The 22,471-nt window shown below is 38.5% G+C and overlaps 1 protein-coding gene across 7 annotated transcripts in view; it reads right to left on the bottom strand.

The window, feature by feature from the left end:
* Nucleotides 1-3,498: 3,498 nt before the first annotated feature.
* BICD2 (BICD cargo adaptor 2) overlaps nucleotides 3,499-22,471 on the bottom strand; it is an 87,070-nt gene continuing 68,097 nt past the window's right edge. Inside the window, exons 4-9 of one of the 7 annotated variants that reach the window (XM_035337263.1) lie at nucleotides 21,780-22,232; nucleotides 19,715-20,734; nucleotides 18,517-18,668; nucleotides 8,827-9,037; nucleotides 7,149-7,224; nucleotides 3,499-5,626 (exon numbers count right to left, since the gene is read on the bottom strand). In XM_035337263.1, the coding sequence (XP_035193154.1) occupies nucleotides 7,177-7,224; nucleotides 8,827-9,037; nucleotides 18,517-18,668; nucleotides 19,715-20,734; nucleotides 21,780-22,232 (1,884 nt within the window). In that variant the 3' untranslated portion in view covers nucleotides 3,499-5,626; nucleotides 7,149-7,176. Of the gene's footprint in view, nucleotides 9,038-18,516; nucleotides 18,669-19,714; nucleotides 20,735-21,779; nucleotides 22,233-22,471 lie in introns of all 7 variants that reach the window. The other 6 variants (XM_035337266.1, XM_035337261.1, XM_035337265.1 and 3 more) reach the window with 6 other exon arrangements.

Genomic DNA, 22,471 nt, shown 5'->3' with positions numbered 1-22,471 from the left:
TCTCTGGAGAAAGACAAAACCACAAAGAATTTGCTTTTACAAAACCTAAATTTATTTTTGAGAGCCGTTACTAAATAACCACACAATTACCAGCTAAAATCAATTAATTCTTTCCTCACCTGAATAAGGCACAAGTTCAGGCTATTCTTTAGGTACTGAAAAACCTCGTCCCAAAGCTGTCAATAGGCTAGGCTCATCGGTCTTCTCCCCGAGAGATGTCTGTACTCGAAACGGAGAGATACTAATGCCCATCTCTAAGACTTCGGTAATTGGCTGAATAAAGATTCATTGTTCATTTGGAGATAACAGGAAGCTAAAGTTCTGCTGCTGGATCAAATTCTTTACTCTTTATCCCTTAGTAAAGCCTTGAGCTACATTAATTTGAATTCTAGGATAGAAGTAATACAGGAAAATAAGAGCAATAACATTTGAGGTAAGTAGAAGCTGCCTGTTTACTTGATATAACTTAGAATAAGGATACAAACTCTCCTAGTTAGGAATCGTCTCAACCCCACAAAGGGGAAAGTATTTTTGATTATGAAATTGCCAAATTGAGCGTTTAACTTTGCTTTCAGTTAGCATGCACCTGAATACTGGGATACTGTTTTAATCTGAAGCTGCTGTTTAAAAAATAAATAAATAAAGGAGCAATGTTTCAAGCAGAAGATAAAGGAGAAATTATCTTTTTAATGTCAATCAATAACACAACAGCAAGCACTGAAATAAACTTTCCTTCTCTCCCTAAACTTAAACGTGGGGGTTTGGAACTCCTCATGTGCATTGCTGTTTGAAAAGCAGAAATAATCAGTTTGGAAAAATACAAAAAAATATTTACTTAGACTAATGGATTCTGCAAACACTAGGAAGAATTTATTTTAAAATAATCTGCTCTTTAAAGTGTATGACCTCTTTAAAACTATACACTAAATCTTCAATTTTAAAGTTTCCCCATCTGTTGAGCATGTTACAGTATTTTAGCATAAAACATGTAGTAACTCAGATGTCCACCTGCTGACACTAAAAAAAAAAGTCAGTTGTTTTAAAAATAAAGAAATTAAGTTGGTCAAGATTCTTGGAATAAGAAGAGAACTGCACAGGTACATTTTTGGCCTTCACAGCTTGTCCTTCTATCCAGACACTTGATCCAGTGAAAAGCCATAGCATTTGTGGGTTTTGCCCATAAAAATATTTTCAACTTAGTTAACCAACTCTGGGCTCTTACTTATTGAGCTGGAGGAAACCTGAGTGAGTGTGTTGGTCACTTACTTAAGCCCAGCTTAAATTCACTTAAACTAAATGTAGCTAACTCAAGTCTACTTACGTACGTATCCTTAATCAGTAGGTAGTGCATTCATATAACATACACTAAATCATTGCATATATATATATCTACATATATATAATTCTAGTTAAATATCAGAATATGCATGCATATATATTAGGTTTTAATTACATTTATTTTTTTTCCAGCATAACGTAGAAATTAGCTTTCATTACACTGCTCCAACCTCTCCAACTTAAGACCATTTCTGAATTAAATATCTACAACCAGATCCAGCATCTTTTTTATTATTTATTTTTTAACACTTAAAGGGCCTAAGTCTTGTCATCTTAGAGGCACATCACTTAAAAACTGTCAAATCTGCTGACTTCAGAGCAGCATGTCCCAGCATCACAGGGCTGGATAAGGTAAGGCTGACTGATGCAGGCTCAATGTATGCAATCAGGCCTCAGATTACCTTGGAGACCCACATGCAGCATCCAAGGGAAGAAAGCCCACCGTGCAGCTGTGGTAGCTCCTTCCTGTGGAAACTTGCCTTTGCAAAGAGGAGCAGCAATCCCCGTCCTTTACTGGGAAAGGCCAGCACAGCTCTTGGAAAAAACACTAAGGAGTAAGATGAAGGCATCTTGAGTAGTTTGTATGAGAGTTTTCCCCAACAACCACTAATGAATGTTTGCTTGAAGCTTTTATATATAAATGCTAGCTGCTGTGCTAATTTTTAGCTCACAGAACAGATCTATATAATTTTTCATTGTTTTAATTAAGTCCTTGGGCTGCAAAAATATTTACCTGGTGTTGTAGATCAATCTACCTCATCAGCCTTTAGAAAACACAAAAATGTTAATATTTTTATGAAATTGTAACCTTTGTAAACATTTGTAACTGAATTTTACCATCCTAGGTACCTGGGGACTTTCAGGCCTTCTTATCTTTTGGCATCTAAGTACTTCCAAAACTCTGCCCTGTTTCTCCTCTGAGAAGTTAGTAGCTTTTTTCAAGCCCTACTTGCAAGAAACAAGCGATCCTACTGAATTACTGCTCCTGTGGCAAGCAGGCGTGTTACATTAGCTGATAGATTCCTTTCTCTAAAACTAAATGCAGCAACATCTGCAGCCTGGAATGCAGCTAGTGTCCCACCCTCCCAGCTCAGCGTAATTGACATTCCCCTGCAGGCACTGTGTTTCTTCTACACAGAAAACAAAGACATTGATCTTTTTAACATACAGTCATTTGCTACGTGAGCTTTTAAGCTAAATATTCTCCTTCCCTTTCACTATTTTCCTACTAAAGCATTTTGAATCACACTGCTTTAGTATTTAACAATTCTAAACAGGTCTCTTCTTGTTCTTCTGTTGCTTGCATGGGTGTGTATTGATGTTGCTCCCTTACATCGAACTGCAGATAAAGCTCCCATTATAGCTAACGTAAAGCTACGTGATAAGGCCAAGCGTCCTAGCAAACATTCTCTGCTAGTTAAATGCAGACAATTCAACAAGCTTTTTCAAGGTTTGAGTAGAAATTGTTATGCCACTCACAAGTTATAAATGACTTGGATTAGCTGGTGTAATAAACCAAACTGCTACCAGGTATATTAATGATCAGCAGAATGGTTCTAAGAATCCTACCTGGGGAAAGTGAGATTTAGTAGCATAAAATCGTATTTAATGTGCCTGCAGGTCAGTATCAATTAATTGATCCAGGAATATCCTTCCATAGATACGGCAAACTGTAGCCTCACCCCTCAGACTTAAAACAAAGGGGGGCTGTTTGTTAATTCTAGTGGCTAAATGTTTTCTTACCATGTTTTGAAGAGCATATGAGCAATTAATATGTAATTTCAGGAACACGTGTCACCACTACTACCAAAAGCATTAGTCTTACCATCACCACGCTGGTGACAAATAATGTGTGACCCCTCCCTGTACTGGTACAAGTGTTTGCATGGCCATGCAGTGAAACAGATTAAAGCCGTCTGATCCAGGCCAGAACTAACCCAGGAAAGACTCACGAAGAAGCACGGAGTATGCTGCTATGCAAATATGAGCGTAAAGAATTAATTTTCTAGTTCTGCAACAAACAGTTTTAAGTTTCCAGTTTCTCTCAGGTAAAAGTATTTATTTATCCCCACCCTGAAAACAGATTAGGAAGACTGACCAATTAATATGGTGCTTTCTAAAACAAAACCAAAATGAAACAAAAAATCCACAAGCAGAAAACATGATTCCTTTTCTCTTTTATTGATACTGCCAATGTGACTACCTTTACGCAGGCAGATTGTTTTCCTACATTAAACACTTTTTGTATTAATTTGGAAGTAACATTTTGCCCTCTATGTCTCCTAAGGTTATCCAATTAACACACAGTTACACTTTTAAGAATCAGTTTCCACATTTTTCTCTTTAACATTTTTTTTCCATATCTGTGTAAAGGTTATTTGGCAAGAATACATGCATAGGACATTAAATGGAGACCAATCCACCACTAAAAGGTAATGCACAAAGAACATAATACAGTACTTCGACATCATTTCAAATAAATACCCACATACAAATGTAGTAATTTTAAATGCAACAATATTTCTTATGAATCAATACTGTAACAGAAAATGGAAATATTAAGTCCCCACATCTAGGAATAATAATGTTTGTGTTTTTTTTCCAGCAAACAGAAATCTTTTCCCACTGTCAATATTATTTCAATTTGTACTTTTTTTGAGGAGTGGGAAGGCTCCCCCCGGCAAGTACCAATTTAATCATTCATGTGAGCCTCAACAAACAGCACCAGAGATAGGTACAGCTTGTTGATGCACTTCTGTTTCTGTTTCCTGAAATCACAATGATTAGATATAACATGCAAGAGAAGATATTAATGTTTTGTTGTTCACATTTGCAAACAATACTATGGTTAACTGCATCCACCACCATACAAAGCTAACATAACATCAATATTCCCAATACGCTCTCTGTACTGTTACCACAAATGTGTTAATACATCTTGCTCATCTGTTCAACATGAGTCCATTTGGTTCCCAAAGTGTATTCAGGTTTGATTATTTTTCCCCCCTCTATTCCCCTGAATTTGCAAGGATTTGCATGATGAAATATCATTGACTAACAGAATTTTTTACAATTCCTTGAATATATAATCTCTATTATAGTAAGACTACCCATTAAAAACGTGCGAAGGGGGAGTTCACTTTGCACTTATTGCTCTACATCTTGACTAAATTCCAAAACAGCCGTTCCATTTCTTCATGTGTAGACCTAGCTATTCTAAGATCCTCCCTTAAAATGATTAAAGGCACTACTGGCAATAATTAATGACAGAAAGGCGCTGATATGTAACACCCTATCATTGACAACTTTAGAATTTTTCTTTCTAAATGTACCATAATTTGGCACAATAAAAATGAAAAAGTAACAAAACAATTCCAATTTGGAATTTAACTGGTACAGTTGTATAAAATTCTGTTAATCAATAATACTTCAACTTCCTAAAACCCAGGAATTCTGGACTTTATAGGTAATACTACTTATTTAATATTTTTCAAGTGCCTATTACTGTTTTAACCAGAGCAAAGTCAAGTTTTCTTCTTGTTACATTGAACTATTCCTAAGAATAATAATACAATATGAAAAAAACCCCAGAATTTGAATACCCTGGATTTCTTAATGAACATGGCAGTCAAAAAAAAAAAAAAAATCAGTAATTTAAACATATAAAGCTTAATGTTTCATAATAAAAAGCTGCTGAAGCACAGCACACACATAGTTTAGCAGAGCTCCTGCTGTTTTTTTTGTTGAAACTCTTTTCTAAACACATCTAGAGCAAAAAAAATATATCTGCCACATGCTGATGTAGAAATCAACAGTCACAAGTTGAAGTTGGAGAGAAACTGTAAGCACAAACCACTGCATTTATATAAACTCTTCTACATAAGGAATTAAAGAAGCTAAAGAAAAATATCAAAATATCAAAAGTGCACAGGTTTAAGAATCGGATAAAAAATGAGCATCTGCAATGAAATAAGAAATTCCCCCCATCGGAACATTTCTAGTAGATCATAAACTAATGTGGTGATCATTACATTTGAAGTAGGTTTCTTCAGCACTTGTAAGTTTTCTTACTGCAGCAGCACTTATAGGTAAAGCTTGTTTGTTTTATAGCTCGAGATATAAAAGGAAAGTTTCAGGTAGTATATAGGAAAAAGTGTTCTCAAAAGTTAGGATCAGGTCAGTGGCTTGCATTCTTTGTGCAATGGGCTACCACTTTTAACCATAATGAAAGAGGCTAAGAAATGCTGTTGCACTGTTGGAAAGGCCTTCTCCATGGACTATTCTACAGCTGAAAAATGGAAGAAAAACAAAGCATTAGAAAAAAAATCAGTGTTTATTTCTCAAAGAACTGACAACTTAATACAATGTGCTGCAAAAGCTCCATAGCGGGTTAGTTGGTTGAGGGTATCTGTTAGCTTACTAGGGTTGAAGCAGCAAATTTAGCTTAAAGATGCTTTCCAAGCTGATGAAACAACGTTTTATGAGTTTAGCCTGGAAGCAATAGCTTTGCAGAAAGAAAGTTTCTTACAAGTACTGAATAAAGCTATGCTGTTCAAGCACAAGTTAACAGCAATGAATGTGCAAGAAACATTTTCAATGAAGCTTTAGGTTGTCCAGAAACATGCAGGTCAGTGTATCATGCAGGCCAACGCAAAGAGCAGTATCATTCAGAACAGCCTGCTTGCAGAGGTAGGTGACGGCTTAAGAAATTTTCCATGCTTTAGCCCAACCCATTGAAAGTGATATGAAAGACTTACAGCAAACGTATGTTTTAAGAAATTGTTAATCAATAATTACAAGCCTCAATCTTAAATATAATCATCATCTAAAAATACAAACAGCAGGATCAAGTCACCTTACCACCGTGGCTCATTTCTTTTTCATAACAGGTGCTAAAAGTTTAACCATAACCTTAACAAGCTGAAGCAGCAGTAAGGTTTGTCTTTTGTTTTTAATTTATAGATCCACTGAAATGAATGAAGGTAGAAATGATTACTAAGACTATTGTGCTAATAGCAAAATTGTTCATTTTTGGAACTGAAAAGTGTGAGCCAAGACCAATAGTAATAGTCACTGCCTTGATAACATTGAAATCTTTCTATAAAGTTCCAGTTAATTTGAAAAAGCCTGACAATGCATTCAATTAGTTTCTCAAATTTACTTTTTTTTTCCATTAGTATTTAGTGAAAATACTGCCAGAGACACGGATGTGGTAAAAATGCATTAAAGCTCCCTATCATAGTGGAAGCAAAATTGTAACTTTCTACTGGAGCAAGGAAAGTTAGCACTCAAATGCCTGCTTTTACGAAGTATTTTTAAATTACATTTAATGTAGGAATGAGGAGAATAAAGGCCTTTTGGAAGATTGTGCAGCAAAAAAGAGAAAGCAGGATTGAAAATTGTTAAAAGATGTCTTGCTTCTAAAAATATCAAACCTGCTATTTAGCAATATTAAAGCTCAAATTCAGGAGAATTCAATGTTTTCTTAAAAAGTAATAACAGACGCACAGAGCCTATTTTCTAAGGCCAGAATTACTATTTATTTAAACTTCATCTGTCATTTGAGCAACATACTAGACTTAAATCACTTGGGTTTTTTCCACCCTCTCAATATCATCAAACGCAATTCTGGCATTTGACTGAGGCATCCTCATGTTTCTCAGCTTTGTAGCAATATTTCCACAATTCCATTTGAAGTCTCACTGTAGGAGTTCCTAAGCCTTTTATTCTTCCCCCACTTCTAATATCTGGGAAGCTAAAATCCCAAGTGGTTTCCCCTCTCTGGGAAAACAAGCTGTGCTCCTTATTACCTTATATTAGTATTGTGATATCTCCTGACTACTTATAGGCAGAGCGGCAATGCACAGGAAGCAAGCTGCTGATCATCTATAAGAAATGGTAGTGAGATGAGGCAGTACCACACCAGGAATATTAGAATGGCTTTATAAAACATCACTATCAAGCAGACAACTGTGCAGTCTCACATTGCTTTTAAGTCATACTATAGGCATACAAAATTATCTGAAAGAGTACAAAATGAACAGGGCTTTACATTAAAATAAAGTTTGAGGCTAGGCACTTTAAAACTGTTTTAAAGGAAAAAAAAAGTGTGCCTTGTTGTGCTCCACCAATTTTCCACAATTTTAGAAACAACTTTTTCAATCTTTTTTCTCTTATATAGGCACCAATTATGAAGTACACTTTTATATTTTCAAACATATTGAAATTGAGTGGCTAAAAAGGCCTCTTAAAAGTTCAATAGCAGACAAAGGTTTGTTTGTCTTTAATATTATGTATACTAAGCTACTTCATAAATATTAATTAATGGATGATCTGCTCAATTTCCTGTGCCTATAATGTAGAGCCCTGTGAAACATGTTCTTGCATAATGAATGCAGTATCTTCTGTGTATTTAAAGAAAAGATCAGAGCTCTGAAATACTATCCTGTTTAGATTAATACTGAAAGCTGAGAAAATTTGTTTTGTGACTGACAATACTAGACCATAGTCACATTAATTCTACACAGATAAGTTGTGTGGCTACAGTAATATATAAAACAGATTCTTTCCAAAGTGTTATGCTGCAAGGAGCAACAGGACACCACAAAGATCCTTTCAAGACATTATATTTTTCCACAGCATAACTTCTTCAAATAGAACTGTCTACCTGGTAGGCTCCCAGTTCTCAAAATTTTAAGTTTTATACCAGATAGGGGTACATATTACATATTTTTAATATAAATATGCCACTTTCTTCTGGTTAACCCTCTAAAGCGAGGGAAGCAGTGTAAATAATGTAACCTACCATATTTTTTCCAGCTTTTATGGCCTAATAAAGCTTTACTATGTTGGTTAGTGGTGATATGACAGCAAGTTCTTAGTGTCTGCCATAACAGGCAAATTAATTTTGGTTTCAGTTTCAAAATGTTCTGAATTTTCAAGACATACTTCTAATCTTTACACTTGCTTTTTACCACACGTGCTTTTCACCGCTACTTAAGCCACACTAGCAAGGGAAGTTTTCTGTTTGCTTCTGTCTGTGAAAGCATTTATTGAAGTCTGCTGCAACCCTGGAGAAAGGATCACATTTGTGCTACACCAACTACAATTAGTAACACCAGAGTATATCAGGTGCAGTCTTAACACTTACCATAAACAGCAAAACTCATACATGTTAATTGTGGAAAAAGCTAATTCCTTTCCACTATTAACTTGTTAATACCATCCCCGTACTTAAGAATTACGGTTAAGACCACCATAATACAATTTGTATTACCTGGTTTAACAACTTACTAGTACAAGCCAACTCACTGCGACATTAGATAGTGGGGATTACGCTGACAGTTACAGCATAAAATAAGATGCATAATATGATTTTTCTACACACCTCTTCTAGTCACAATAGATTTTATATTTTTCAGTACAAAACACCTGGTTATTAAGGACAGATCCTTCAGGCCTGTCTCCACAGGACCGAATATGACTTACACTAGGGTTACTGCTCTTGGCTTTGGAAGCAGATTTTGTGCGCACCCTTTTGGACTGCTCGTGGTCTAGCTCCAAATGCTCCAGACGCTGGGTCAGTGCCAGTTTCTGCTGGATAGCCATCCGAAGCAAGGAGTTCAGAGTCTTCTTCTCATCTTCAGCTGCTGCAAGCTGACGCTGCATTTCATCCAGCTGTGTGACATATTCGTCACATCTGCAACAAAATATATCAATTTTTAGCATTTCCATCTATAAAACATGAATCCCTTGTGTCCAGCAGGTATTAGCAAAGCCTGAACATTTTGCAGTTGTTTGCGTATACTCTGTTATTCAGTGTGTGTGAATAACATAGAGGATACACAGGAACTTCAGCCAACCTGTACAAAGTCGCAATTACTCTCTGGGGACCTTACAGTCCCACACTCAGCACTTACCATTAATGGCATCCCTGGATAATGAAAATATAGAACCTGCTATAAACTCCTGTCTAAAGATGAGTAAGATGTCCTACAGCTAACCCTCCTGATGCAGAGAATATGCAATGCAGTCAAATTACTTCCGTCTCAAATTATGCAGAGCCTGCAGCAGCTCTAAGCATGAGGCTGCAAAGAGTCAGAGGGGAACAGTCGGGTCAGAGTGCTGTAAAACGGCCGTTACCGAGATGGCGATTGGCACCAGGTGAAGAGCACCTGAATTTCACAGGTTGTTACATTACGCAGGGAGGTCAATAACAAATTTCCAGTGGAGACTGAACAGCATTGTTATAATTGTACTTGAATCTAATCAGATTCCTGATGAAAAAAATAGTGCTTTATTACCGCTTTCTCTATAGCAAGTGGCTTTCATAGTAGTTTTTAACATCAAAATCAGTTTTGACACAAATAAACAAAGGAACTGGGCGTTATTAGAAGGGAAGCCAAATGTACGCCTGCAAGTTGTTTCATCTACAGTCATTTTCTTTGAGCTTGGAAGCTACTTAACTTGCACAGTGCATCGTGAACAATTCAAAGAATGCATGTCTTTGCACACAGATGCAGATTTATCGCACACAGGAGACCAGTTACAAATATGAATATTCATCTTTCTACCCATAGGTACCAGCTGGAATTTACAATGGCCACATCCGTAAAACACAACTTCTTCATAAAAGCCAAAATATCTGCAGAGAAGTTCCTTCTAATGAAATAACAGAAAAGCCCCTGAGTTTAAGGGACATTTACCATCGTTAAGTAATATAAAGATGGCCAGAAAAAAACTCACACTGAAGAAAACCACATTGGCATCAGCTGCGCTTATACAACCACATCCCCTATTCTGTCCTGACTTCAGTTAGCAGAATTAGGCCTATATCCCCAGCTGTATTTGCTTGGGAAGAGAACAAGGGAAAGGAAAAGAACAGAACTTTGTTTTGCAATACAAATTCACACCACCACCCCTGAATGCTATCACTTGCTATTTTCTCTGCATAGTTAGACGGACTTTACGAGGCAAAACCAATCCATACACCTCAGTGAGTAGAAGCAGAAAGGAAGGCAGATTGGCACAGCCCTAGGAGGTCTGAGAAGAGGAAAAGTTTTGCAGGCATAACAATCCTTTCTCCCCTCCTATGGGAGGTGGTGTCTGCTCCTCTGACTTCCACCAGAGAAGTGCTATCAAAGCCAGCAAGGCACGAGTGGCACATTTTTTACCTCACCCCCAGTGCTGCATTTAGAAAAAAAATATGGTGGAAAATAAAACAGTTGCAGTAAAGCAGAGTAGGGACTTCCCACATGGTCTTGTGAATGTCCCTTAATCCTCCTCTCTAACCATTTCTGGTATTACCCGAACATCTCCCGATCAGTCAGTTGTGCCAGACCTGACAGCAGGGACAAACAGTTGTCAGAGCCTAGAAGGCAGTAAAGTAGACTGCACGTGAGCTCAGCTCGAAATAAAACCGTGAATTTGACTCCAAATTCAAATGACTGTAGCAGTCGTTACCTCATCAAGCTTTCTGTAGGACAAAGGTTTATAACATCAATAGACTGTCATTAGAACATGAAGCATTCAGTATTTTGAATAGCTGAATTCACTTTTTCCATACAACTCTGTGAGTTTTTCCTTCCTGCCCAGCAAAAAGGAAGTGTTATCAGTAGCATGCATACAGCTGCAATTGTTACTGTACCTGAATCTTTTTTGTACACGTGAGGGGTTTGGGAGTTGCAGGAATGCTAACTACCATGACTGCAGACTGTCATGCACCCTCAACCTGTTTTCCTGATCTTTTAAGTCAAATTAAATGATACAGCCTCAACACCAAATGTTATCCCGGTGCAGGTGTGGCTGCCCATGGTCAGAGGGACCACACACAACGCAAAACACAGCAACAGTGCCCTTAACAAAACTGGTGAAGATTGAAACATTTGCTAAAGTCGATGCAGACACTGTGTGCCCAGGTGAAGTGGGATGTGCCCTACTTTCCTCCCTCCCGGTTTACTTTTCTTGACCCAAGAGGAAGCCTCCCCAAGCACCAAACACAACATGGCTCTAACACTGCTTTAGCTTAATGCAAAGCTAGCAGCAGAAGCCACGGCAGCACCACGTGCTACTTGGTACGTGTAGCAACATTGTTGTTGCTCTGCAGATATCACAGTACAATATCCTTTCTTTTCATGATCTCATTTGCTCATGTGCTGAGCTACTTCCCAGCTGCACACCCAATGTGAAACAATTAGAAGGTCAGAACACAAAGTGTCTTTGTTTTAAAAACACCTTTGAAAAAAAATAATTGAGCTTTCATACTTTAAAGAAGAACATGAAATTAGCACATGCCTGTCGTGCATTTACACCTTCACATTTTTAAGTGGATATTAAACAGAATGCTTTGATGCTGCCAGTTTTCTTAGTACAGGTAATTAACAGCAACAGACAAAGAGCTTAAGGAAGCATCAACTAGATTTTTAAAAACAACACCAACTAAAACAAACATCTACACAGAGGAAATAAATACTCTGGATGTTAGATATTATGATGAGAAATAAAAACTAAATCGCCTAAAACTATCTGAAGCCAAATTATCATTGAAAATTTGAGTTGTTTCATTTTCAAAAGCTGCATACCACTCCTTCTGACAAGTGCCAGTTGTGCCTTATTTCTACAGATTATTTTATTTAAACTTCAGCATGCACTAAATTTGGTAACTTTTATAGTTACATTCACTACTGAATCAAGACGACTTCTGCAAGTAAGTGATGGAAACAATCACGCCTAGATATAATTATACTACTTTCCTCTCCTCTGCAATTAGTAAGAGAACCGTAAGACAGTTTCCAGGAAAGCAAGACCACAAGACAGAGCCATGCCTGAAGTAGGCTTCTTGACAGAAGCATCGACTGCTTTAACTTCCACCTCAAGAGATTAAACAGCCAACCTACATAAGAAATTAGAACACGGAGGATTTAAAGTCACTATTTTTCATTTTCATTAAAATCTGGGAAATGTATTAAGAAGAGAAGCAATTAAAATGACATGTAAATGAACAATGACTGAGTTAACTGTAAGGGATAGTAGCCACCTGCTTTCAAACCAAATCTTTATATTAGAAATTGTAATATTAAAGACGGAATTTTAACACCTTCTTCCCTTCCCCTCCGCCCCACCTGGAAAACCAGGTCCTCTATAAAGCGAGCAACCGTTTTATATTGCCAAAGGAGGAAACACAGAGGAGGAAAAGATTTACTGCCCGGCTATTAACCATTTGGATTTCTAAGTGGAAGACTGAGGTTTAAATACATATGGCATGAGCCACGAGCCAGCCACGAGCCACACAGACAGTAAACAGAGGGCTGCCATTGCACACTGACAGCAGCAAACAGCCATGCCTTCTACCAAGCCTCGCGGTTATCCCACCCAGTCTGCCTGAGCTCAAGAGGTTTGTGTATCCATAAAAACAAATAGATTTGCTTCTAAAAAAAGCCGTCAAAGTAGAATTAGTAGAAAGCTTAACCCTAGCATGCTTTGCTAATTTTTAGTATTTTTTTAAAAAGCATGCTCCAGGCAGGTAAGTTTGCCACACACACTGGTCCAAATTCAGCTGCACCGTTAACTCCTACAGATCCAACTGCAGGACCATAGCCCTCTGCCAGGTTAGCATCAAAAAGACTTTTTGGGGAGCATACTCAGCCCATCTCCTGCCTTAGCTGGGCACTGCGCAGACCCAGACACCAGTAAAATAAAGAACGAGTCCTGAAGAAGGCAGAAGAAAGCACACCTCAGAGTTAGACGGTTCAGGATCACAGCTAAGCAAGTACAAGTATATCGACCAGAACTTTAGCCAGTTGTTCATTTGCAATTTCTTCCTCAGTACCCTACATTAAAAACTCACCTGAGCAGTATGTTTGAACCAAATAAATGCTATGGCCTTTATTTATATAAATCTTTGGCATCTGCACTAAGAACAGAGAACAGTTTATAACCAGCTTTAGTTTTCAAGGATGTTTAAAATCAGCCATGAGTAATCAATGTCCATTAGTAAGAGCTACTAAAGCAAGTAATCAAACCATAAAACTCTTCTGTAGTTTGAAGCATGCAGGAAGAACCATCTCCTGCACAGAGCGAGCCATCAGAGCTGGACACCGCAGCTGTTTTGCACTTCCACTGCTAAAAACTCTCAAGAACAGATCAAGCTTTTGCGGCAAATTCCCTCTCCTGGAATTCAAAAGATGACTACTGTTTTTCTCTTAAAGTGTATTTTAAAGGATAAACCTCACAATCCGATGCTGCTAGATTAGAAGTACTGTTTGAGCTATCACACAGGCAGGGCATTTTTCCCAGCTCTTCACTGAAGGAGGGTAGTGAGTAAGAGGTGGAAGATTTAATCCTGAACTCCCCACTCCTCTCAAGCACTGAAGCTGTGTACATGCTTTGTTTTCTACATGCTAAGAGTGCTGACACTGCCTATTAACTGCCAAATGAAACCAAGACATGGTTTTATAAAAAGAGACTACATGGCTACCTAAAAAAATTACAGATTGCAAGTAACTGCTGCTGTGGTAGTTTTCATGCAAGGCATTTTGAAGTAACCCACTTTACAATTTGATTAAAAACAAACTGTTAGACAAGCTACATGACAGAAGCTGGCATTGTCTTAACTCCGAATATTCCTACAGCACTGCTATTGTATCACAGGAAGATCTCCTGCGCTTTACTCTCCTGAACAGCAGGCATCAGCAGACTTCCAACAAAGCACCAAGGCACGCAGGAGTCAGTGGTGCTTTGAGGAGTATCTGGGAGAGGAGCGGGGACCCGGCAGTTCAAACCAGGTGCAGGGGCTATCCACATGGAGCACCTTCACCAAGGGCAGGTGTCCATGTATCTACTTGCACTAGACATTTTTATTGCTAGGCATGCTTAGAGTCTAGAGCAGGCCCATTGGTGTTACAAACGTGACTATTTTGCATTTTTAGAATTCAGAATAGTTCTAAATATAAAGTTCATAAAAAGATTCTAAATATAAATTTCATATAAAGATCATCAAATCCAACTGCCTGACCACTTCAGGGCTACCCGAACACTGAAGCATATTATTAAGAGCACTATCCAAATGCCTCTTGAACACTGACAGGCATGGGGCATCAGCCACAACTATGTGCAAGACATTACTCGTGTCATCTTATAACACGTCTGGAACATCGCTGAATGCCTCTGTCCTGCCTGATGTCTCCATACTTCCACAGGGGTGCTGGTGGTGCAGCCACTCTCTCTCCAGGTGTCACTCATCACCTCCAGATGTAGCAGCAGGAACAGGACACACTCCGTTACTCCTGTTTGCAAATCCCATTCTGGAAATTTTCAAAGTCACATTTCCTGTGTCTGGTTCCTCTGAGAATTTATCCTACAGGATATTTTTAGATATTTTTAGACAAGCTGAATAATTCTACTGTGTAGAGTCCACTGTGAAGACCCTTTAGCCATAACTCTCTAAGTCCTGTGAGGACTGCACTGTTCTGACAGAATTTAAGCTCCTTTATATTCTGTAGGCCTTTAAATGTCCAAGGACACAAGAATACTTTCCCAAATACTTGGAAATCTGGAAAACCAATCTGCCAGAGCTTATATGATACTGAACTGGCATACATATTCATTTGAAACACTTTCTCTCCATTAATGAACAACAGCTACAGCCTAGTTTCTTTTTTACCGTCATGGATTTACTGCTCCTTCATCAGAATCACCACTCTGTAAGTTTCATCTAATATTACATCCAGTACATTCTAAAATTTGCCCCTTGTCCCCCACCTCTGCTGACTTGTTGCAGAGTTTGTCTCTCTATTTACTGATTATGAAACATGGGGACATTGTGATAACCATTAATGACATCTAGGCACATTTGTTCTTTACTTGCAAAAGCCTCTGGCTTCTGCTGGATTTCTTAATTACTGTTTTATTTTTATTTTAGAGGAATGGGAAATGTCTGTTTTCTTATTATCCTTGCTTGTACTCAGGCTCTGGAAAAGAAACAGAAAAAAACATAACAGCGAGCTCGATAATCCTGTGTCTTTAATCACAGATGTGAAGATGTATCCTAAGTCACTTTTCAGAGCCGGTTTAAGTCTGTCAGGGTTTTTTAGGTGGAGTGCAACTCCATGTGAATATAACTGTTTGGTTTCCTTGCCTGACCCTAAGCAAATAAACCAGCAAGGAACTCCATCTACCATAAGACTTTGGCTGTAACCTGTCATACACGAGGTACTTCTAAAGAGAACCGCTGATGCTATCTTCTCATAAAAGTCCTTGTAGTATTTAATATGCAAGTTAAAGAGTTGAGAAACTTGCAGGCTATATAAAAACAGAGAAAAACAGCAGAAAAATAACAGAAAAAATGTGAAATTCATTTTGTACTTCCATTGTCTATATTTTTTGGCATTTTCTATAGTTAGTGTAGGTTTTTTTAAAGTATGCTTACATAAATAAACTTTAGCATATCAAACTCAAGGAAAAGACCACCACAACAAAATAAGCTTTGCATTTTAAAATGCCAAATTGGATGAAAAGACAGCTTAAACACAGTCTAGGATTAACTTTGCTTAGTGCGTTCTTTTCTTGGCTGTGAAGCGATGGTCAAACTGGCCCCTTGCTCTTTATTGAACCACTTCATCTAGCCATCCTTTAAGGACTTTTACCTGAACTGATAGTTGATGAATCACCTGTACCTGTCCTTCATTTTCACTTGCTGTGTGTTCTGGAAATAGCAGGTTTTCAGGTGTGCACCACACAACTACCAGAAAGCTACTGTCATCTTACTCCCTCCTTCCTTGCTGAAAAGTTGAGCTAAACCAGCCTCAAGCTTAAATTCCATGCTGCATTTTTTTTCATGTTTAAATACACTATTTTTCCCCCCATAACCAATTCTAAGAAACCTGAGCTCTATTGCCCTTTGAAGTCTGAATGGCAAATTGCTAACAGGCAACACAGAAACCTATCTTGGTCTAAAAGACAGGGCAACTGCTTCACTCCCACCCCAAATCAGGACATGTTCACTTCACGTTCATTCAAAACACTCAGGAGAAGCTCTTTGTCTAGCAAAGAAAGGAATCACACTTTCTTCTCACGATATGTTTGAGGAAGATTAACTATGTTATCTCTAATTTGCTACTAAAACCCTCAAGTCCCCTCCTCACATTTAAGTAAGGCTTTACACAGTTCCATATAAAAAAGAAATCAATTTTTTTAGCCCTCATTTATCAGGTTAAGAAAAGTAATGCACTTGCAAATTTACTTTTTTCCCCCCCCCCCCCATACGATGTTCCCATTAATACAAGTTCTTCTGTTTAAAATGCCTAAGTAAATACATTGAGAATCCCCCGAAACTGTAACCACAGCAGTGTATTTCATATGGTAAATTTTGAGAAACATTATTTTGGGAAATACTCTTTCAAACAGCTCCTTCAGCTGGACCCAGATGGTATACTGGTATACACAAAAGAGAAAGAAGTACCACTTGACAACTTGTAATAGAGCTGAACGCTACACCCTAATGAACACTTGCACCCTAATGAGCATTCATCAGGCCTTCTCGTTTATTTACATTTTGCACCACCCAAGCTGCCTGTTAGCAAGAGCAAATCTATTCAACAAAGCAAATCAAAAGAGGTGTTCAACTTCTCTTTGCATTCTAAATGGAGAAGTGATTGCATCTTTCTTTCTGGTGAAGAGTTTACTAATAAACCACCAAAACGTTTGATTGTAATACAGTGACTCTAAAAGCTATTACAGTCTAATTAAGCAGATAAATTTAATTTTCAGCTCTACAGGGCATATTTTATTCCAGCCCCTAGTGCTTTCAGTCCATTTGTACACACAATAGGGAAAGGTGTGTTGAGTAAGAAAATCGGGACTTTAACAGCACAGCTACGGAATATGCTTCTCTAGTACATTATACATATCTTGATTTATTCCTTTGTGTGACAGCTTAATTTTAGGCTTCCAGTGTTGTCTAGAATGCTGCAACAGTCTCTCAATAGCACCTTAACGCTGGAAGCTATTCATCTGTATTTTGCAAGTCTTCCTCTGTCTCCAGTCCCTGGTCTTACTGTATTTTTATTGCTTATAAAAAATAGCTGGCAGTATTGTCAAATTAGTAGGTTTATCCTGGTTTTAAAAGGAAATTAGGTCAGTTATTTTACACCTTCCCAGTCTTCAGCTCCCATGTATTGCTACAACTCTTGCATCCTACAAAATGATCAGTTTCCTGTGGAAAAGAGAGGTGTGTGCAGCTGTCTGCTTCTTCCCACACTGGAACATACCACTGAAACAAGCATGGAAGGCTAAAGCCCCATCACTTGGTACTAGTCTCTGCTGATACAAACCTCTTGGTCAGAGCAGGAATGAGACCTAGGGCAGACTGGTCAGAGGCGCTCCTTTAGCAGGTTGTTTTTGGTGGCGAAGAAATAAATTGGGCTGTTAATACTTCTGATATTTGAAGCACACCTAAAACCTGTCTCCAAAACAGTTTTTGATGTTCTCTTCACCCAAGCACATAGGAATACTCCTTCCAAACCTTACCTGAAATGGGAACTTATATGAAACAGCCACTCCAGAGAAATGCACGCAGCCAACATTCAGGCTACTAACCATCTCTGACCAGAGATCAAGGAGGAAAGGGGTGACAGTGTCCTAGCTGCAGCAGTAGTCTTGAGAGCTGTTGTGGCTTCTGAAACATTGGGCACACAGCAAGAAGCAATTCTTCATGCTCCCTGCAACAGCTGCTGTCTCAGGCTAGATGCAAATCCAAGACCCAGCTGCATACCTGCCATGCAGTGATCAGGAATACAAGTGCTCACAAGATGAAAGGCTCAGTGCACCAAGTCTCCACTCATTCCGTCTCAGCTCCTTTGCTCCTGGCTCCTTATTTTTTCCCACTATAGTTACTATGTAGAACATCAGTTCAGAAATGCTAATTGTTCATTAATAAAATTAAATAAATAACCCCGCACTAAATTCCTGTTTTGTAGCAATATACTATAGCCCTACTATTTTCCTCCCTCGTCAATAAGAACACATTGCAGACAAACACTGTAAGCAATGAACACGGAAAGAGGCACCCCACCCTGCCCCTTACGGCACGGGCAGGGCAGCCTTGCTGCTAGCAGGCAGGATGTTCAGCTGTTCCCCCCACAAGCAAGGAATGACATTTTCCAAAGTTCAGATTTTCTTTACCTTGTAGCAAACATTGCTCTCAGGGAAGAAAAGGTAGCAGCATCTTCTTTCAAAGCCTTCAGCTCATTTCGCAGCTTCATCATTGTCTCTGTAACCATCGCTTTCTCGTTTTCATACTTGCTTTTTAAGTTGGCAAGGGCCACCTCTGCAGTCTATTGTTTACCAAGAAGAACAGAAATGTAGTGGTTAATGGAACGCTTGACAAAGTTGTTATCTAGGAGATTTCAAATGGCCATTCACATAATGAAATGTTATACTTAGTACTGGAACATTAAACTTCTGTTCAACTTCTCTACTAGAGGTTAAGTAGAATTTAATCTTCGAGCACTGGAAATAGATGGGACATTTGGGGCTCCTACTATCATTAACCATGAAGCAGCATCTGGGAAGTTACGGAATATACATTTAGTGACACTTATCTCCAACTGCTAATAAAAATCAGACATCACATACTTTACAAAAAAAGTATTTACTTTATCTCTATTTACACACATTAATCCTTAACTTGCATTTTGCCTATCTTACTTTATGGTACATCATTATGCTAAAATACAAGTGCAAAAAGAACACTGAAAGTAGGTATATACTTTTTAAATACAATACTTAAAAAAAAAAAAAAAAACTTGTATTACTTTAGAGGAGACAATGAAGCATGTCAGGTTGTCTTAATGTCAGTTATTTTCACCTGCTGCACTGCTAATGTGTATCAAATGGCATGGTCCAATCCCCAAAAACTAATTTTACCTTTCAACCCTCTTATTTTGTCCATGCTCTTATATCACATCCTCATCTTGGAAAACTTTATTTTATTAGCAGTTTCAGAGAGAAGAGGATATGAACTTAAGAATTCATTCAAGTAGAAAATAAGATTTACCTCTTTGCTTTAGGTTTCTTACATTAAACATAATCTGATATAATTCAGATAGATTGAAGTTATCTCAAATAAAAATTTTCATGAGTATGTGCCAACCAAACACCAGTTAAAGCCCCAACACGCAGCTTCACAGGAGCACAACTTTGTGCCTGTGATGACACAGCCTGCCTCTACTCAGCCTTGTACCTTACAGGTATCAGGAAGAAGAGCTCCACTGAGTATAAGAAATGGTAGTATGTCCTCAAACACATACTGTTCCTCTGTGCTTAACAACCTAATTATGACCGTGAGACTCCAGCTATCACATCTGTAAGACCTGCTCACCTGCTTGTTGGCCTTCAGCACAGTTCTCAGAGTTGCTATCTGTTCTCTCTTGGTGCTCAGCAGGGACTTCAGCTTCAGGATTTCTTCCATGAGAGCTTCCTTGTCTTTGTCCACTACTGGCCCAAGTTCTTGCGTGGCAACTCGCTGCCTGGACAACTCAGTTGTTCTGTCCACAGCAGCTTGCAGGTGTTTGATCTGATCCCGGATTATTGCGATCAAGTTGTAAATGTTCATTGGTTCCTTCCGAGGATCTGACACAGGAGATGGCAGAGATGACACTGGAGATGGGCTGCTGTCACCGCTTCCGTTCTCTGCCTTTCCAAGCTCGATAGTTAACAGCCCCTTAGAAAGAAGAATAGGAGACCTCCTTCCCTTGGTCTCTGGACTGCTGCGTCCTCCTTTCCCTTCCTTGTAGTAATCCAGCATCACTCTGTTTGGAGTTTCATTGTTGCACATGCAGACATGGTGGTATAAGTTGGCCAGTTCCTCACTGAAGGTGACCAGCTCATCTTGTGCCACACTGAGGCTGCCCTGTGTTTCCCCAGCAACATCACTGACTTTCTTCAGCTCCTTCTCCAGTCTGGCCACTTGTTCTCTATCATGCCTACTGGATTTTTCTAATGAGGCGATCTTTTCAGTGAGAGCTTGGCTCTCAGTTTCATATCTGCTCTTGTCTTCCTCATACTTAGACTCACATTCTTTGTATTTCGTCTTAAGATTTTTAAGTTCTTCTTTTAGGTCAGTAATCTCTGCCACAGCCACTTTGTATTTGCACTCCAGGATCTCTGGCCCATTGATGTCAACTTCATAATAATCTCCATCTTCATGGCTGTCCCGGTCCTTCTCATTGTCGAGGGCAGACTGACGTTCCTTGCTGACCTGGAGCTTCTTCATTGCATTCAGGTTTTCGGTAAGCCTGCCAACTTTCTCATGCTGCTCTGAGAGGGCCCCTCGTGTGTTTTCCAGCTGTTTCTGAGACTCCTGTAGCGTCGTCAACAAATTCACCTTTTCTCTTTCCATCTGAAAGGTGTGAACACAGACAACTGTATGAAGGAAACTGTTCCACTAAGTGGTTTTACTGTAAGAGACAGAAGCTTAGCCAAGGTGCATGTGGTTACAGAAACCTGATCACTTGTACATTACTGAAAAGGCTCTTTTTCTATTCTAAACACAAAAATAAAACAAAAACAACTGTTGCAAGTGGTGTTCCTCCCCAGCTCTTTCTCATTTCCACTCTAAAATGTGCATTTTTGGGCTTTTCTTCCATAGCTCATGGTCTCCTTGTAAACAACAAAAACATTCAGCTGAAGCTAAAATTTACTGTTATCTTGCAAATTGTCAAGTAAATATAAGAAGACAAACAGTCTATGGTGGAAGCTTGGAGCTTCATTAAAATATTTTCTGAACTGGATTAAGTGAAAATTATCACATGGACACAGAAGACCTTGGACGTAGTGAAAATTTTCAAGTTTCTCCTCTGAAAGTTCTCATTTTGAAAGAAACCCCCTTTTTTTTTTCCACAAAGGTTTTTTTATTGAAGCTGTCTAAAAGAATCAAAAATTGACAAAATAACCCTAAAACATTTCTAGGCGATATAAATATGTACTTTGTTTCAAGTTCTGCAATCTCCCAAAAGCACATATGTAAAACAAAAATGCTTGACACCAATTAAAATTTTGTAATTTTAGAACTAAATATAAAAAAAGCAGCTATGGGTGTACAAAACTTCTGATGAAGGTGACTGGAATAACTATCCATTTTTGAACAAAATACTTAATCTGTTGATCAAATTTCTTGCTATGGGTGACACAATGAATGGGACACAGCCTATACTGCTTCCAACAGAACACGATAGACTAGACCTTCTTTGAATAAAAAAAATAAAATAAAGAATAATGTCTGGCAGCGTAGAATCTGTAACAGCCTCAAATTCTAAAGCAATTAGAGATTTACAAGTTTAGATCCTACTATATGGTGTCCACCTGAGATGCTGAAAAGACAAATTCCCATCTGAAAAAACTGTAGCAGCTATTTAGAATTACAGTTATCTGGCAAACACATTTACCTGTACAAGCTGTTGTTTCAGCTTCTGGATTTCAGAAATGTTTAATTCACTGAGAAGATCTGAAACCAGACTTGGTGCTGGAGGGAAGCCTTCATTTTTCTTGGGTGTTGATGTACTATTCTTGCCATTGCTGAGTTTGCTGAGGCAATTTTGTTCAAATCCATTCATGATTTCATCGTTATTGGGCTCTGTGGCTTCATCGCTGAACTTCAGCCCATCCAGTGAGATGTTCAGGTGACTGTTGTACATGGAGTCGTTGATGTTCATGTAGTGAGACAGCTCCTTACGAAGATTGTTCTTCTGCTCCCTCTCTGTTTTCAGCGTCTCTAAGGCCTCCTCAAGCTGGCGTTCAGAGATCTCCTTCAGCCGAATGGCATCTTCCAGCTGGCTGTTGAGAAATTCTGTTTCTTCTTCAAGCCTTTTGATTTCATGTTTCAGACCTTCAAATTCCACCTGAAAATACACAAATAGGGGAAGAAAGTACTAATTAAGATGTCTGCCTGCAAGACACCAAGTAATTTTACTTCTGAATGTTTGACTTCATTGAATGTGGTGAGAAGAGAATATTTTTTTCAGTTCTGAAGTCTAGTTTTTGCATTTTAACTGTAACCACTGCCAGCTTACCTTCACTGAGACCATACAATAAAATTTCTAAGCAAAGCGTGGCATGAGCTGACCTACTCCAGGTTAAT

Source organism: Oxyura jamaicensis, chromosome 12, assembly GCF_011077185.1.
Source record: "Oxyura jamaicensis isolate SHBP4307 breed ruddy duck chromosome 12, BPBGC_Ojam_1.0, whole genome shotgun sequence".
NCBI classification, from domain to species: domain Eukaryota; kingdom Metazoa; phylum Chordata; class Aves; order Anseriformes; family Anatidae; genus Oxyura; species Oxyura jamaicensis.
The sequence above is the reverse complement of the archived record's forward strand: the minus strand, read 5'-3'. Positions and strand labels throughout refer to the sequence as shown.